The sequence below is a fragment of the Corapipo altera genome, unplaced genomic scaffold, assembly GCF_003945725.1.
Source record: "Corapipo altera isolate COAL_440 unplaced genomic scaffold, ASM394572v1 175, whole genome shotgun sequence".
NCBI classification, from domain to species: Eukaryota; Metazoa; Chordata; class Aves; order Passeriformes; family Pipridae; genus Corapipo; species Corapipo altera.
Window position 1 is genome coordinate 907,558 of NW_020884942.1, and position 19,220 is coordinate 926,777.

At 46.4% G+C, this 19,220-nt stretch overlaps 1 protein-coding gene across 3 annotated transcripts in view; it reads right to left on the minus strand.

Moving 5' to 3' along the window:
• The window catches only part of BOK (BCL2 family apoptosis regulator BOK), a 35,120-nt gene extending 22,641 nt beyond the window's left edge, over positions 1–12,479 (minus strand). For all 3 annotated transcript variants that reach the window (XM_027661946.1, XM_027661947.1, XM_027661945.1), the window contains exons 1-3: positions 12,186–12,479; positions 10,979–11,337; positions 7,045–7,173 (exon numbers count right to left, since the gene is read on the minus strand). In XM_027661946.1, the coding sequence (XP_027517747.1) occupies positions 7,045–7,173; positions 10,979–11,201 (352 nt within the window). In that variant the 5' untranslated portion in view covers positions 11,202–11,337; positions 12,186–12,479. The remainder of the gene's footprint in view (positions 1–7,044; positions 7,174–10,978; positions 11,338–12,185) is intronic.
• Positions 12,480–19,220: the final 6,741 nt, after the last annotated feature.

The following is a 19,220-nucleotide window of genomic DNA, read 5'->3' on the forward strand; positions in this document are numbered from 1 at the left end:
ATCCAATCTAACCCCCCTGACATAGCTTCATGCCATTCCCTTGGGTCCTGTCACCAGAGAGCAGAGTGCCTGCCCTTCCTCTTCCCCTCATGAGGAAGCTGTTGCTCAGGGTTGCCATCCTCTTCAATGCAAGGAGTATGCCTCAGTCTCCACCTGAAAAACAGGTAGCTTTAAGAATTTGTCCACTCTGCCTACAATACTTAACATTGCCTATCCTACCCCACTGAGGGCAGTGCAGGGATGGAGGGTCAGTCAGTTATCTAATCTCCCAGAGGACAGCCTTCCTGCCAGGCTGACCTGCCTGCAGCAAGAGCTCCATGGAAGTTGTCCCAGCAGCAATCATCTTCCTGTTAGTGCCAGCGATAAGCGCTTGAGCTCAGCTCTGGGTACCAGCCAACTTCCCGGGGTCTCCCCCACACTTTACCAACACCACTGGGCATAAACCCTTCATGCTCGAACATCCCAGCCAGCTGTCCCTCATCAGGCTTTTATCAGGACCAACGACCTGGAAATGCAACCCTTTTGCTCCCCTGCAGAACTACCACTGCACAATGGCACAGTGATTTCCTTTGGATCGGCTAGGAAGTTGAATTCCCTCCATGCTTTGTTATCTGGAATAGCCACATTTATCAAGCATACTGTGAAATATTTTACAGCGTTAGGTCTCTGTGGAGTCTGTCCAAGGTCTCTCCCAAACATAGCCAGAAGCCTGGTGAAGTTCCAGTGTTTAAAAGCCACACAGAACTGTTCTACAGGGTTGCAATGAGAAAGAAAACAGGTGAGAGGACGGAAAGATTTGATCAGTGACTAGATCTGAGGACCTGGAGGGGTTAAACACACCATCAGAAAACTGGATGTGCTCAGTAAGCAAAAATACTATTTAAATGGGGTCTCCCTCTTTCCTTCATTACACTCTCAGATCCCCAGGCACCCCTATCTCTGAGATGGAGCTCCAGCCTCCTCATGGGTGCCTTCACTGCAGCAGAGCACCCCATATTCCTCAAAAAACATGCAGATTTCAGAGCATTTCCACAGTTCTTCCGCTTAGTGACTCAAAAGGGACACTCACACTAACACCTTTAAGAATCACTTTCTTTTTTTTTTTCCTTAAATAAAAAAAGTACTAAACTTTAGAAGAACTCTTCAAATGTCAGTCACAGGAATACCTTGTTAGACTGGTGAAAATCTATTCAGTGTTCCAAAAAAAGCCACTTTTCACTCATGACTAATGTAAGATCAAAATGTACAGATGATCCTGTCGTGAGGCTCTGCAGCAACAGTAACAGCAGTAGCTCAGTGTCCCCTGTGATACTGTTCCTCCCCAGCACTATCCCCGAGACCAGAGGAAGTTATTAATACAACTAAAGTGACTGTTATTCTTGTCCTGGTTTTATTTGCCAAGCGGGCCCTGCAGTGTCCCTTCCCCGGAGCTGTCACTCAGGAAGTTCACTGCCTGTGTGGCATTCACACTATTTATCTGCCTTTCTCGCATTGTGTGTCACCATGACAGCCAGTAGAATGAGCCAGAAAGAGACTATGAAACCACATAAGAAAACACTAGACAGAGGGGTTCTCCCAGCAAGAAAGAGTCCCAGTACAGGTCAGTATGTCTCTACCTAATGAAAGAGGCTTTAAGGGGTTACACACCTTGCTGATGATATCTCCAGGACTAGAGCCTCAGCTGGCTTATACTCAGCTTTAGAGTAAGTCAGTTTTATAGTTCTCCACCCCTACAGAAATGTGGATCCTTGCATCTCAAGTTACATGAACCAAAGTTACCCAAAATTCCAGGGAAGAGTTCACTGGCTTATTCCCAAGTTTACGGCACTCCAAGTATCTGAAGCAAGTCCATTAGCTCTGAGATATTTACATGGAAGTAATGAAGACTGACAGGGCTGAGGTCACTCTGGTACAGAAAGACAGCTGCAGTCTTGGCTAACTTTGTTTTAGACCCAAGTTTCTCTTTCCAACAGAAGAAAAGTGCATCCACAGCCAGTGAAAGATAAAGGCTCAAGAGACCCATGACTTCCCTAGGACACAGTTTACTCTAAGACACGTCAGTCCAGGGAGGATGGCAAGGAAGCCCTTCAGCTCCAGCTTCCCTGCCAAGGTTGTTCCATAACGGTACCTGCTGCAGGACTTGCACGAGGTGAGGGCTTCCCCGGCACACGGACAGAACCCCTCTCCCTTTCACCAGACAGCAGAAAGAGGACAAGCTGTTGGCCAATGCTTATCATGGTGATGGATGTGGAGAGCTTGGCGGTCACATCCACTTTCCAGAGCATGTCCATCAGGGTCAAAACAATCTTTCAGTCTGCTTTTCCTGTTAGCAGCACAGCCAGGCCACGGGGGAAGGGGAAGGAGGAAATTCCCTCCTGATTTTCATATGTCTGTTGTCACTGCTGGAGGCAGAAGATGGAGACAGCTGGCTGGGCTCCTCATCTGCAACAGCAGAAGAGGAAAAGAACCTGTGCTCTTTTCACACCTGATGTAGGGGAGCCCTGAAATAAGTGAAGAGCAGACATTTCCAGCACCTGGGCCTGTGACTGGTCCCCCTGCCAAGGAGGGCTCCAGCAGCCATCCAGCCCCAGACAGGACAGGGCAAGGGAACATGCTTCAGCAGCCCTCCTCTGCACTTTCCCAGGACACCAGCCCCATTACCTTTTCTCTCTCAAGGACTCCCTTGGCAGGGGCAGAGGAGCACAGTCTACTGAAAGGGCAGTGCCTCTGTCCCCCATGATGTTCAGACCAGGTTCAGGGTGACACTAGTGTGATCATCCCTCAGCATAAGCTGGAATTGCATCTGGCCAGTGCGCATGAGCAGTGAAGACACATCGTCTTGCTCCAAATTCCTCAATGGCCTGGCTGCCATCCACGCTGGGTGAAATGGGCACACGTCACCTGGCAAGACAACCCATTCATAGGGCTTCCCACTGCGTGGACTAGCATGCACAGGAGCTGACAACAACAGGGAATGGAAAACTGGTCCAGAAGGGAATGATCAAAACAGAGAAAGCTCCAAAACTTCTGCTCACAGAGATGGAACAAAAGGATATGGAAAAAGTGAAGAGCTGCTTAGAAGGCATTATAAAAAATAAGAAATACAAGTTGCAGACTCAAGGCCAGCCATGGAGCTGAAAGTATGTAAACACTGGCGAGCCCAGGGGAAAATGAATTAGCAGGAGAGGAGTGCTCTTGAAAGTGTTCCCGCTCATATGAGCTCGTCTGCCCCAGGGGAGAGCTCAAGAAGCCATGGCTGTGTGGTCTCAGAGCACCACACTACCCGAGGTTACTCAAATAAACTTCCCTCTGCTCCACTCTGCATCAAAGCCTCACTCGCAAGTCAGACCTAAAAGAAACACGATCCAGTGCTACATTTCAACAGCTGGAAGAATACAGCCAGACACAATATACTTTGGAGGAGAGAAAGAAGCCAAGAGGGATGTGCACGAGGAAGGGAGCTCAAGTCATAAGGCGGAAGCAATGAGGGAGCAGTAGGATGCATTTCTAACAGCATTCCATAGAATGACAGAATGGTTTGGGCTGGAAGGGAACTCAAAGTTCATCTCATTCCACCCCAGAATCAACTAGGTTAGAAAAGACCTCTGAGATCATCGAGTCCAACCTATGACCCAACACACCTTTCAACCAGACCATGGCACTGAGTGCCACATCCAGTCTCTCACCAGCCTAGCAGCTCTTACGAACAGCAGGGAACTGTTTCCTTAGGAAAGGAAAATGCATGTCCCTTTTCTACTTTTGTTTCTCCACCAAGTGACCCCTTCCTTCTGGGATTTATTCGAACAGCTAGTGTAAATGCCAGCTCAGCTAAGCCCCAATCCACAGCCTATTAAAGTCAGGGGAAAGTCTCCTGCTGCCTGCAGAGCAGCTTTGAACCACACGCCAGAACCAATGGTAACATCACAGAGGTGATGCTGCTGCAGATCCTTCACCATCCAAAGCAGATCAGGGCTCTGAGGTGCACATCTCCACACAGATGAGCTCTCCTCATCTTGAAGAACTAATGGGTTGTATGGAAACAGGGGAGCAAACCACAGCTTGAGCCTTACCATAGTCTCTTCTCCCACATGACAAGCAGCAGTACAAGAGTAAATGGCCTCAAGTTGCACCAGGGGAGGTTTAGATTAGATATTAGGAAAAATTTCTTCACTGAAAGGGTGGTCAGGCATTGAAACAGGCTGCCCAGGGCTCAGACAAGACTTGTAGACAGCATGGACAAGAATGAGCATAGCCAGAGCTACACAGCATTCAAAACCAGATTAGAGTGTGGAAGACAGACATATGAAAGATTAAGGAGAAAACCTCTCCAGCAAGAAAGGATGAAAATCCCCTGCTCCCTTACTGGAAAGGGATTGTGAGTGACTAGTGGGGCTCCCCAGGCTGTCTAGGCACTGCAGTGCCAGACTGTAGCTGTTTTCTTAATAAATTGTACAGTGAAAAACAGCTTGAGATGTTTTAGCCCTTGGTAATTGTCATGAAAATTCAGACAGAACTTGAGTGTCTGGTTTCCTTTGCTCAATAAGAGCCTCTTTCCTCTGAACTATGAAAAAAAAAAGTAAGGAATGAATGTCTGGCTGTCACAGCCAACTCTGATTTGCTGGATTTAGCATTATATGCTGAGTCTTGAGACTGCAGTGGGATCCAGGAACGTTAAAAATCAGCATACTCCTCTGCCGCTCAGCAACTTCTACCAACCAAAATTACAATAACAAGTTGATAAAAGCAGTTGAATACACAACCCCCAGCAGAGTGGTAGAGACAAGAAAGAATTAAAAATGGGGCATAGGGGGCAATGGGAAGGTTTGAATCCACCCCCTGTGCAGCCATCCCACTGCCAGCCATTTCTGCAGCACAGTGTCCCCAGAGAAGGTGCAGCACTGGCAACAGAGCTTGAGCCTGGGTTTCTACTATGCTCCCAAAGTCTCCAGCATTGCCAGCCTCACAGGGCTGAGCTCAGATTCCATTTTTATTACCCTGAAAACCAAGAGTTTAGTACCAAGAGTAGCTTTAATTTTAAACCATCCACACCTTGCATTTGACTCCTGAGTTGAGAAGTTGAAGAGCACCAAAAATGCAGCTTTCAATGAATTTGTCAACATGTATTCAGAGCAGGATTCCTAGAAGGCAGTAGGGCTTTCTCCCCAGCATCACATTTATGCAGCATAGCAGCACACACAGTCTGCTCCACTTGCAGCCATCCACCTTTCTGGCTTAGGTCCCTGTGTCACTTCAGCTCTGGAGGTGGGCCAGTTCTGATGCAGCCAGCTACAGTCATCTAAGAAGATCACCTACTTGCCTGCAATGCAAATACCTGAGCTTGCCAACTTGACCCTTGTTTTTCTGTAAGCCTTTAAGCAAGCAAAGCTCAGCACCAAATGACAAGACAGGGCACCTGCCCTTTGAACACAGCCACACTCAGACATTCCTGCCATACTTGCCCGGCTCTTGCTTTCTGAGCTCACAGGGCCTCCCAGGCCAGCGCCATGCCAAGGCAATCTGCATCCCAGGCATCTCTGAAAGGCTGCTGAGGGCTGCAGGACTAGCCACCCAACCCAATTCCACCCATTTCCTATGACACAGCATCAGTTTCCCTAACTCAGGGAGTAAATCTGCCCTGCTCGACCTGCCAGGAGCCCTGCCTGAGTAGTGCCTCTCAGAGATCTATTTTGCCATTGTTGTGATTCTAGGGAGGATCTGTTCTCTCCACCACAATACACTTCACACGTTCTCCATGTCAGGGCTTCTCCAGGGTGTCAGTGGTTCTGTATAAAGAAGCACAGCTGACTGTCAAGATAAAAAGGTTTTTAGTGAGGAAGCCTGATTGAAAGTACAACAGAAACCTGGACTTCCATACTGTAGTAACTGTTCCCAATGTGACAAGAGTCACTGCATCCTGTGACACTTGGCAGGTCATTGTCACTGGTTCCAGTGCTTTCACACTGCTATGCAAGTTGCTGTCTTTGGTTGTTTTTCCTTTTTTTTGGTTTTGTTTCCAGTCTCTAAGAACTACTATCCTTCCACAGACAGCACAAGACATTGTAGAAAACCTAGGATGATGTCAGGACCTGCCTGACATAAATGTCTGTGTGAAAGGTTTCTCTTCCCTCAATTCCCACAGGCTGCATTTCCAGTCACTGGTAGGGACTGTTTCCAGGGGAGGCTGAGGTACCCTTGCAGAAACACAGCACAGGGCATATCTTTGCTTTTGACCATCATTGCTAGAACCAGTCTAACAGCAGCAGCAGAACACTCACATCTAAGCAGGGAGAAAGTTCAAAGCACCTGCCCATCTGGAACATAGAATCATAGAATCATAGAATAGATTGGGTTGGAAAAGACCTCCAAGATCATCAAGTCCAACCCCTGATCCAACTCCAATTACTATATCATGGCACTAAGGGCCACGTCCAATCTCTTTTTAAAAACCTCTAGGGATGGTGAATCCACCACCTCTCTGGGTAGGCCGTTCCAATGCCTGATAACCCTCTCTGTAAAGAATTTCTTCCTGCCTTCAGGTCCAAGACTTTACCAATATGAGAAAGGAGAAGCATCAGACTCCATTGCAGTTCTGGCTATTGCTGTGGGAAAGGAAGCCAGGAGGAGAGGAACTCCCTTGTGATGAGTTGGTTCTGGCTCCCAGCATGAGCTGGAACAAGGGAGTCTCCCATACAATGAATCTTCTGCAGCTGCCAATGGTGAGCAAAGGAGCTTGGAATGAGTGACCTACCCATGCAATGAGGTAACACCACCTCCTATCGAGGAAGGGCTGGAGGTGCCTTCTAGAATGAGCCAGAACCTGCTGGGAGGATATAACAACACAGGGCATTTCCCTGCCAGAACAGAGCTGAGAGGAGTTCTCCTTAAATCATTAAAGCAGGGCACACTGCCAAACTGCCCACAGCCCTTTCAGAAACCAGGCCCCACCTTGCAGGCTATCCCAGAAACATGCCTTCCCCGAGACAGGTGGCTCCATCCTGTTCTTTTCCACCCAGCCCTGTCTGTGTATCTGTCCGGGCACAGTACCTGCGGTGAAAATCTGGGCAGCCACTGCCAGGAAGGCGTCCGTCACCACTGTCTCGGAGTGCAGGGAGATGTTCAGCTGGCGGGCGATGTTCCGGTACACGTTGGGCCGAATGTATTCCAGCTCGTCCCCTGCAAACAAACAGCCAGGAGTCAGCACGCACAACACCAAGTCCTGGTGTAGGAATTACGACTGGGGCCACCCCACAGATCCTTGCAGCCAAACAGATTGAACTCCAGCTCCACCTGAGTTTAAGCAGGCAGCAGAGTGCTTAGGGGCGTTTAGATGCGATTCCCTACCACCTGCACCCTCCTTTCCCAATATCCCCTGTGCCTGGCACTTCTAAACGGAGTGGGGACAGCCCATGGCCCTGTGTCAGTGATGTAGCTGCAGTAATCCCTGAAATGCTGTTCCCAGGCTGGCTGCCTGGCTTTCCTTCAACACAGGAGACAAGTCTCCAGATAAGCAAAGCTGTTTCATTTTATTTCAGAAGTGAGAAAGAGGCATGTACATCCATGTAAGCTTTTGGGAGATACGCCCTTTCCCAGCACCCCATCAGGCTTGTACAAAAACGCCTGAAAGCACATGAGAGCAACTCAAGAATGCTGGAGGCTGATGAAAGCCAAGGATCCACCCAGAGCTGCACAACATTAATTGAGCAAAGAGACTCTCAGCTCAGCTATTTTACACTCACACAGGCAGAGCACTGATCTGGAGTTCTTTCTCTCCTCCCAGTGGTTAAAGAGAAGTTCATTTGCATGACTGACTCCTCAGCACCAAAGTTCCTGACATATACAGACATATGCTTTCACCTCCACAGTGTTTCTTCCCCAGCTGGGAAATGGCTGGAGGTGTAAGGCCAGCTTGAAGACCAAGATGGAACTACTAAGGACAAACAGAGAACCTCCTCCTGAGCAATGGAGCTGGGGAAACAGCAGTAAAGCTTTTCCTCTGTAGCAAAACAAACCATTTTTGAGAAGTAGAATTAAAAAAACCAGTTTCCAAGGGATTTCTCTCTCTACAAGGGATCACACATATTTAATGAAGGTTTCATAGCTGCTCTAAGAGCATGACACAACACATCACATGGGATCAAGGCCCTTTGTGCACAGAGAGTCCTATTTGATGTAGATTTACATCCCACTGCAAGATCCAAGTGACTTGTCCCAGCCAGAGGGCAACTGATCCTCCTCAAAATTTCATTTGTATGGGAACTAAAAAGGAAGATGCCACCACAATCAGGAGCTTGTTTCAGAGTCATTAGCTACAGATCCTTAATTCATTTAACTGGCACTCAGCACAGTCAAAACCCAGCTCTACAGAATTCCACAGCTGAGCTCTCCTGGCTCTTTCTGAGTGTGGGATTGTCCCAGTCTAATGGCAAGAGGAAATCCTGCCAACACATGGTCAGCAGAGATAAGAAGAAACCTTAGTTGCAGTACTCAACAGCTGTTTTCTCCTCACAGGCAGCACAAAGGCTTCCTGGTAAATGTAAGGAAATGGGGATAGCCCTAGTTAGCCCAGAGGGAGGCATGGGAGGCTGGGATCAGCACTTCGTAGCCTGCCACTGTTACAGCTTCTAATAAGCAGTGCCTGGAGGCCCCAGATGAGATCAGGTTCTGTTTGGAGGCACATATGCCCCACCCTAGAGCAAGGCACAGGGCAGACAGGAGCATCTGGGGAAGGAAAGCATTCCCTGTCCCAGCAGCAGTCCCAGGACCTCTCCTGCAGCACATTACATTGGTGCTGGTCTGTGGTGCCCTTGTTCAGATGTCCGACTTTGTAACATTTAGAGCAATTCTGGGGCTTCTCCTCCTTCCTCCAGTGATTATGGAGGAGTCAGCAGGGAAGCAGCAACAGTTCCCATGTGCAGAAGCTCCTTGCAGTGGTCAAAGGGCTTCCCTGGGCCTTGGCCAGAGGAAATACAACTTCAGATAAACCAGACCTCTGACACGCACAGCAGGTTGGTCTGGGGTGCCTCATTTGGCCACATCATTAAATTTTACCGCTTTTGACTCATTAATTGCATTAATTAGCTGCTAAGCCTCATTGAGCTGATGGGCTCGCGCTCCCCAAGACCGCAACTGCATTGCCTGTGCCCAGCACCTCTGCTGGCCCATCAGTCAGTTCATTGGACTCTCTACATGCAAAACAGCTAGCAAATCCTCCAACCTCTCATCTCCACAGGCTTCTTAGCACTATCACGGCAGAAAAAACTGGCCTGGCTTGTTGCACTGCTTAGGAAGTGGCTAAGGACTACCAGTCCTGGCAGGTGGCTGGATACCACTCGGCCTTGTGCCGGTGAGAGCAGCAAAGGGGAAAAGAAAGGGGTGGGCCATGTGGCAAGTGGAGTTTCTGAAGAAACAGGGCAGAAACAACTTTTCATCCTAATGAGGAGGAACTGCTCACTCTTCTTGTTGCATAGGTACCACATGGCGCTCTCCAAACAGATTTGCTCAGAGAAGGCGCCAAGTTCTGAAGACTATCAGCCAAATCTTTCCATCTGGACACAGATAAGTAATAGGAGAGTCATCCAGGAGACGCCTTCAGATCCAGTGTGCCACCTGCTTGCCCTTTAACATGTTCCTGGCCACCCACAGAAGATCTGGTTGAAAGCAAATAAATCTCAACCCTCAACCCAGGCACAAAGGGAGGACAAAGGGGCAGCAATATTGACAGAAGAACAGAAAAAAAATTGCCCCAAGACCAAACAACCACTGGAAACAAAACCAGAATTCAGCATAGGAGAGAAAAAGTGAAAAAGAACAAATTAAAAAAAAAGGTCAGTTAAAAGAAACACAGCTATGCCTTAAAAAGAAACTTGGGATAATATCAAACAGAGGTAGAAACGGGAGAAAGTGAGCAGACCAGCCCTGGTCCTGAGTTTGTTAGGCCCAACTAAAGGTTACTTCACCAGACTTACTTGAACTCTGGTGTAATTAAATCAGATGCAAATGTTGGTGGTAGTTTCCAAGCCAGCTGTGAACTAAAACACCAGCCTGCAGGCAAAGAGGGCTGTTGGAAGCAACTTCCAAGAATGAGGGTGGTGGGATCCCAAAAGACAAACAGCTAGACTGGAGCACAAAGGATGCTATAACCCAAAACAAAAGGCCAGGCAACTGACAGCATTGCAGGGTGCTCCTGGTACAGGCACAGCTCTAGAGCGTGTTTTCAAATCACAGCCTTCAGGCATGACCTTCAAACTGCTCTCCCTGCAGCCCCCGCAGTCGCTGTGCCATGAGGGGGGCACCAAATGGCACCATATGACAGGCAACGTCAGCCAACTCCTCCTTGCTCCAGCAAAAAGCAAGAAACTCAGGTTTTGCCGAATGATTAAGGTAGGCAAAGGAAAATTAAAAACACACTGTCATCCAAAAGCAGCTTTCATAAAATCTCCAATGCACATTTTGTAAGCCAACTACCCCCAAATTAAAGGCCCTTGCAGCTGGGTGAGCTACTGCTGGAGCCCAAGTCTAGAGGCAGCAGTGCCCTAATAGATGCCAGGCTGGGTTGCCAGATTGCATCATGGCAGCCAAGTCACTCAGGTCTGGAGAAAACACCACGAGACTGCTTAAAATGTCCAGCTGAGAAAGACTGCTGGAAATACTGTGACAACTGTTACACGGCTGGACTCCTCTGCAGACAGAATTAGTTTGCTGTTGGGCTTTCTTGGACTGCATCATGATTTTGAGTTGTTGCAAGTCCTCAGAAAAAGGCAGCTCTGCAGAAACCCTGTGCTGAGCAGTGCTCCAAGGGACATGAGAAAACCCAAGCAAAGGAGCTGCTTAGGGAAGATCACCAAAACCAAAACTAAACGCTCCAAGCAGAAAAGAAAAACCTCTCTATCATCACATAAAAAGCCTCTTCCAGAAACTTTAGTCTGGTGCAAATTGCTCCACACAGTTTCAGTTCCCCCCCGTAGCAGCAGGGACTCACCTAGTCGCAGCAGGATGCTGGACACCTCGGCCAGCTTACCCCCAGGCACCGGAACGTTGTACTCAGGTTTGCTCCAGCTGACACCCGCCCGAATCAGCCTCGAGTTTATGTAGTCTCTGCAGAGAGCCTTGGCTTGGGACACAAGCTCCTTGTCAGTGGGAGACCTGTCAAAAACCTCCATCACTTCTGCAGCAAAGACTGAGGAACGGCGTAGCATTTCCATCCTCAGCTGCTGAACCCGCACCTCTGCACGCACTGGCTGGGAGGCTGAGCCAATGCCTTTGGTGAGCAATCCTCTGGTCTTGTAGTTTGTCACAACTCCCAGCAGCTCTTCTCCACGGGCCACTTTTTCATTTTACCTGGTGAATAAAAGCATCTGTAAGTCCCCTAGCATCGCAAAGATGTAACTCAGAAGCCCAAGAATACAGTTACACTAAAGTCAGCAGTATCACATTCATCTCGGTCCATCTTACAGACAAGGGTCAAAGTCTTTCGTCTTTCGGCCTCTCTGACTTCCCTTCAAGAACCCTGGCAGCACGGTCAGGGCTGCAGCATGGAAGGGCTGCAGTTTTGAACTCTCGAGGTGTTTCCTCTTTTCCAGTTCAGATCTGGCAGTTCTAGAATTACCCGTCAAAGAGACTACATGGTCAGAGCATGGAAACAATTCATTGAATGTGCAGACTATCTCAGCTTGTTTCAATTAAACTGGAAAAAAAAAAAAAGAATCCCAAATACCGGCTACAGTTACCTCAACCAGATGTCAACAGACATTCCAGCTCAGTAGGTCATGGATCTTTCTGAAGAAATGGCACTATTGCAAAAATAGGGGTATGGGAGCATTTGAAATGTTTCAATAGAAACAGTTTACCACATTCTCGGTTTAGGTTTTGGTTCTGCCACTCTTTTTTCCCCAAAGCAACGTGCATACTACTTCTTGAAAACCTCTAGGAGTAGCAGAGAGAGCAAAACAGAAAAGTAGATTTTTACAAAGCTTTAAAAAGAGCAACTTCAACATTTCTTCAGAGGTCCCTCAATTCATCTGAGTTTTTAACCCAATGCTGCTTTCCAAGTCAGTCAGACCAGTCTTTATTCAGATGCTAGTAAATGCATTTTTCAGTCTGCACTTTCAGACACCTACTTACAATGATGATTTTCAAACAAAATAAAGCCAGTTATTTCCGTTTATCCCAAGGAAAAATATATTTACCTCTCATGTTGCACTTTTCCCCCCTCAGTGATTTCTTTTGGGGTTTGGTTTCACGTTTCTTTAGAAGATCTGCATCACTGAATACCTGGTTTAGGATTCAAAGGTTACTGTCACACTTCTCTGGAGAGCACTAGCCTCCTCTGCTGTGCTCTCTGCAGGGCTCACGCCAGTGCCTCCTTCCCCATCTCTGTCAGCCCTGCATCCTGGCTGCACTCCACTGGGATCCTTGGGGCTTGCTCTCCCGCTTTTAGAGGGACCCAGGCACAGAGGAAAGCTTCTGGCTTTAGCCTTGTAAGGAAGATGAAATAACCGGGAGGTGGGGTTGCAGCAGCCGGAGAGCGACGTTTTCTCCTCCCCTTTCTTCCCTCTTAAGGAGGTTCTTCGTTTTTCTTTGTTGGGCTTTGTTCAAGGACTCGACTTTGGGGTGAGAGTGAGAGCATGATTTCTAGACCAGGTTACCCCCTGTGATGAATGAACTGCTGAAACAGGAACAGCTCCTGCTGAATTCCCACAGCAGCTTTTGCAGAGTTGATGCTGGACAGTCATTTTCATACGGTAGCCAAGAGGGGGAACTACACATTGTCATACTTCAACTGTGGGTTAGTTCTACCAGTTCAATCCCCTCCATCGCTTTGGACTTTGTCCCTGCCCATGGCAGGGGGTTGGAACTCGGTAATCTGTAAGGTCCCTTCACACCCAAACCATTCTGTGATTCTATGATGATTTTATGATTAACAATGAGAGCCACAGCTCGGGGCTAAGGCAAGTGGCATTTGCATTCCCCCAAGCTACGAGTAGTCAGGTTAAAAAAAATTGTGTTTGCTGATAGGAAATAGTTTTTCCAGAATGAACTGTTTTGCAGGAACATGTCCATATTATCTCAGTGTGTTAAGAAAACTAACATCTAAAGTTTAAGGAAAACATTTCAATTAGTTCCAACATATTTATAAATTAATTTCAACATCAACTTCTTGTTGCAACGTTATGGTATTGATGCCACGGTGCTCAACTTTCTTCCATGTGCATGTGGAATAAACCACATCTCAATAAACTACATACAAATGTTGGCTTTTTGTGTTATGATTTGAAACAAAAGAAGTTTTAGTAATAGAAGTTTCCCACAGCCAAGAAATTCTACCAGCCCAAGCACAAATTCTTCCCCAGCAAATAACAATTTTTAGATTAACAACTGGGTATGTGGCATGTTCAAAACACAGAAGTGAGAAGTGACTGTTGTCATCTTGTTGCCTTCGAGAAAAGACAGAGGCGAGTACACCCCTCCAAAGGTGCTGATCACAAAAATGCCTCGAGTATAACCTGCACCACTGCTGGCCTCAAAATTGAGGGATAAAAAGGAACAAAAGAACTGCATGGAAAAGCCTTATTATGTGACGTATCGAACACTCTGGCCAGCATCCAACACGCAACTCACGCAGATTAACACAGAGCATGTTGGCTGCCATTAACTGGATTGCTGGAGACTGCCTTGCTGTGTTGGAAGAGGGCTGAGGCACTGATACCCTGCAGCAGTGGATCTTCTTCCTGAGCTGGCTTTCTCTGGGAAAGGAGCAGAGTTAAGGAGAGGTACATGTATGCAGCAGGAGCCATCTGGGACCTCAGCTCAGCTCGATGTGATAATGGTAAGCTGGCAACAGTGACTGTGCATGTCCAGCATTAGATGTGTGTGCTCAAAGATTCTCTCAGAAATCTGGTTTTTATCCAGTAGCCTTCCTGAAATTTAAATATAGACAGAGATCCATGCCATAGAAGCTGAAATCAAGACTACAGAGATCCTGTGCTACTGCCCACCCCCAACCCAGCCCTTCCCTGCAGAGTGGGCCTGATATCCTCTTGGAAAATCATATTTTTGCCTTTGCAACCCTGATGGCTGAAAAAAATCATTAAAAGCTATATCTTAGCTTCCTGTAGCAGCTGACAGCTTGAAACAGGAGCCCCATCTAAACTGTTCCTATTCAGTAGGGCTCTGAAACAAAAATGAGTGCTTAAATATCAGTATTGCTTAACTAATGATAATGTTTCCCAGAATTCTGGCAAATGTGCAAGTGCCACAGTGCCTCCCAGCTCCCCACGGGTGCCAATCTCATCCCACGAGTTCCCTGCCCAACTGTCACAGCATGCAGCACCCCCTCAACTTCCACCCTGCTGCAAAGACACAAAAACTAGAAGCGTGAGGGCTGTGTATAATAAACCAAACTTTGCTACAAAAAAACCCCCAACCAACAGTGCATGGTATTCTACCTGTGTTATTTACACACTAAAAATACAGCCTCACACCGAAAGAGATGCCTCTATAAGTAAAAATAGATGGAACTACAGCATACAATGCTCAGCTGACTGCAGAAGGACAGGGCGTTACAATCCAAGGAACCGTTGGTGTAATTGGAGCCCCTTTTTCCATAGCATGTTTATGCTTAGAGACTTGATCCATAATGGGAAAACCCCTGTGGCAAAGGAGTGACAGGAAACAGTGCAAATGCAGCTTATATCACCCCAAACCACTGTTCCCAGTGTAGCTATTACTGGCATGACAGTGCCCTGGCTGGAACAACAGGCTTCACGCCACAGCTCTTGCCTTTCTTGGGTGGGGTGACCAAAGCAGCTCGGAGCACTCCTTTAATAAAACCAGGGGACTGCAGAGATGCGACTACATTTTATAAGCATGTCAAATGGGAACAAACCCTGGGGAAGCCACATCAGCGAGAACACAGCAATAGTCTAAATGTGGACAGCTTCTGCTCAATATTAAATAGTTTAACTGCAAAAGAAGGCAGTCTCTGGAAAGGCTTTTTAGCGGTTGCAGGGGAAGCAAAACAACTAGTGAATTGTGAGCACACTGAGTTTATGAAAGGGTCTGCATGATATGAATGCCCACAAGAGCACGAGAATAGCCCCAAGGGCCCTAGGAGGTCATTTAGCCTTGTGTTCCCACAGCCTGGTTCCTATTGGAGGTATTGTTCTGTCTCACTCTGCAGTGCCTATCCCAGCCACCTACAATTCCAGTGAAAACTACACACTGTAACACAGGGAAACAATGTTATAAACACCTGCAGAGCAAGGACTTGGAGAAGCAGAGGGATGTGCCAAAGCCACACAGTTTATCTCCAGAGAGCCAGGGAACCAATCCTGCTAGCCTCTACCTTCTACAAGAGGTTTCCCTTCAGAGACAAGATGCTCTGGCAAAACCCTGGCACTGTAGGCAGACCAATGCCTTCCACCAAACCATCCCTGAACCACGTTCTGCATTATTTCACCCAGTTTAACATACAGTCTTATCCCCACTGGCTCTTCCTGTCTGATTTTTGCAGCAATACTTTGAGTCTGTGTTTGTGAAGTTATCACCACTGTGAAAACATGTACAGTGTCAGGCTTTGGGTTACAAAGCTGCACAGGGAGGTTGGAAGAAACGCTTCTTTTCACATAGAAATATTTTGCCAGCTGCAACAGGAAAACAATACATGGAAGTAGCAGCTTAATGGGACCTAACCAAAACACTGAGGCTTTTCGAACATTTTTCTTGTTTCTGAAGGCCTTGATTCAAAGCCTCCTCACAGCCAAGCAGTGAGTTGTATAAGTTGCTTGATGGGAGCACCTGGGAGCACCTTTCTCGGAGTAGGATTTTGCAGTGCAAAGTGTCACATGCCAGACCAAAGAGGCTGTGTCACAGTGAACTTATCTTCCACAGCCATTAGACAATTCTCCTTGATGAGGATACAGGTCTAGTGACTTATACACATCAAGTTTAGTGACCAATCCATTATTTTGGTTTCTGACATAGATTAGCGCTGATACCCAGTATTTTCTTCTCTTAACCCACTGCCATGCCCACTGTCACTGTAGACACAGCTTCTTTGTTATCCATATGTTTTGACAAAGGCAGAACAGAGATATGGTGTACTCCAGAACTGATGTACAAACACAGTGAAGGGGAAACTGTAGCAGGAATTTAACGTTAGCATATGAGTTTTATCATAGAACCTGTATTCCTGAATCTTATTCTGGAAATGTTGTCCAAGAGGAGTTTACCCAGTTGTTGCTGCACAGGTAGCACTGAAAGACAGCAGCTTCTAGCTACATCTAGGACTTTGAAGATGCTGCATCATCTGCTTAAGAACCTAATTGCATAGATATAACTGGGTTTTTTGTCTCCTATCTTCTAATTTGCTTCCAAATGGCACATTTTACTGAATGGATCATCTCATAAGCCAAGAAGGCAGCAGACACAAAGAAATAAGAAGTTTTAAGTTATTCAACAGTTGTAGCTTTGTTTTGAAACACAAATAAAATATTTGCCACCAAAATTTCTCTTTTGGTAGGAAGAAAATGTCCGATGAGGTCACTGTCCCCAGGAGAGAAGAGTTCTCTTCCCTTTCAAGATCTAACCAATACAGGTAGAGAGTAAGCCTCTGACTCATTCTAAGAATTGACCACCCAAAAGGTTTGGGAATCAGTTCACACTCACACATGGGATACATGCACATGCACAGGTAAAGACAGGAAGATGCCCCTGCCTGCAATGATCCCAAAATCTCAAGAGCCTGAAGTGGGTGCAGGCACTTCTGCACTGATTCAGCAACACTTATGAGCTCTGACATTTATCTGTGGCTGCAAGACACGTGCTGGCAACACAGACTTGTCCCACAGAGGCAAAGGGATTGCTGGATCTGATAATCATAGGGCAGGACTCTACCCTGCACACATCTTCATGCCCTAAACCTGCTCCAAGGGATTTAGACTCAAATTTTTCATATCCAGAATGTAATCCTACTTGTAATTAAACACTTAGTGACTTTTGGAAAACCTCTTCAGGATCTTCAGTCTTAACCTCTGTGGCTGGGCAGGGCAGCAGCTATGCTCTTAAAATAACTGTCTTTTCAAGGTCTCAGACAAGGAGGGAAGGCTGATGCCTCTAGTCTGCACAGATCAATTTTGCAGCGCGTGATTGCTTCATACACAGTATTATACCATAGAGCACCTCCATTAGGATGGATTTGTTTAGCTGTTCCACCCTGATTGCCAGCAAAACATTTCTACATACTTAATACACCTCTAGACTTTGTACAACTCCACGCTGACAAAAGTTTTCTTCAAGGCTGCATTGGTAAACAAGATTTACCCCTCTTACTCAGTGGAGCAGTATAGAGCTGTTTTTTTCAGCAGCAGGGTCAGCTACAGCAACCTTCATGTCCAGCTGCTCATACTCATTCCCAAATTGTCCTTCCCAATTGCACTGCTATAATTTAGTGGTTGCTGGCACTGTGGGCTGGTTCAGGAAGCTGACTGGTTATTTTTCATCCGGATGTGATGAACCTTCCATTCAAAGCACATCTGCAGAGATGTATTAGCACAAGCAAGGTAGCTACAAGCAGAAGGAAAGAAATCCAGCTTTGCCATCAAGACAAATGCCCATGAAACTATAGCATGGTGTTGGTGTCCACATAAAAATGCAGCTGTGGTGATCTGGAGGTTCTTCCTGCAGAAGACAGATAAATGGTGAGAGAAGGTAATAAAGGGGTCCTCCTGTGAGAGCAACGATTGCTCAGCACATCTGGGTTTTCATGCACTTTTAAGATGACAGCTTTCATGGCTTCTGATGGAAAAGACTTTAACTAAAATTGGGAGGGAGGGAAGGAACAGGAAGAGATGGCAATATTCTGTTACCTGACACTGAGATATCCAAATCCTGCACATACAATAACTACGACATAAGCAATTCCTTCCTTCTGGTTGAAACATGAGCTTAATCAAGTAGGTGTCCAAAGCAGGGTTAACTTACATTTGTTGACCATTAATTTCATTATCTCCCTTATTTCAACTGGAAATCTTTCAGCTGGAGCGTTTATATGACTGTGAAAGGCAGCTGGGTGCAGTAGCTGCTCTAAGTGTTTGGGATGAGGTGACACACATGCCCACCCATGCTCAGGGAAGAAGGAAAAGCCCACCATTGTTAGTGGTCCCTTTTTAGGCTCCACAGTGCATCCTGGTCATTTTTCTGGGCTCTCAGGAAAGAACTGCTACAGCTCTTGGACCATCAGTTCATCAAGAGCCAGTAAGCTCTTGGTGCTCTGCTTCTTGCCCAGCTGCACATCTCCAGTGCTTCACTTTGCACTGGTGTGACAAGAGCAAACATCTGACCAGATGTTAAAAAATATTGCCAAAGACACTCAGGGTGGATCCACTTCAGTCAAAGTGATTCAAGTCAATTTTAATCATATTTAAGAATCAGCGAGCAGCAAATCCTGTTTTGACGTCACTGATTTTAATCTGAGTTTATTTCTAAGAGAGGACGAGTCTCAGACTCACCTGTTTACCTGTATCTGAACACAGCCCATTGCTTTGGTTTCTCTCTCAGCTAAAAAGGAGACAAGTGACGTGTCTTTAAGCAATTCTACAGCTCATACCAGTCAGAAATCTGAATGTGTCCAGGGTGTTTTCTACTTAGGCTATTTCAACTTCTTCTTGCTACTGTATGCCCCCTTGAACATCCATACAAATGCAATTAAATTAAAATGGAAATAAAATTATGCTTTTAAGTGCTAAATTCATCTTTCAAACATGAAATGTTTGAAATGCAGAAAAGGACCTGAGGAAAAAAAACCCCACAACAGAGAACTGTTCTTATTCAGGTACTGAACTGAGTCAACTGTTGAAATGAATAAGCAGCTGGGGACCAAAAGCCTTCTCTGAGGACAAAGTCAAGACTTCTGAGATGTTGCAAGCTCAGAGAAGTCTTTCTTACTGAGTTAGTTCAGTTTGTCATTTGATTATGAGGAGCCAGAGAGGCAAGGGGGAAAAAAAATCTACTACTAATATTGGGCAAGATTAATTACTTTTCACAAAAAGCCTGAAGAACCACTCAACATAAGCAATGCTGGCTGCTGTTTTACAATACTCAAATATTTGCCATGCTTCCCATCACTTCAGACTTTCAACAGATGCTCACAGCTCTAATATTTTTCTTTTACAGCAAAGAAAGGGCTTAAATTGGACTTGATGATCTTAAGGGTCTTTTCCAAC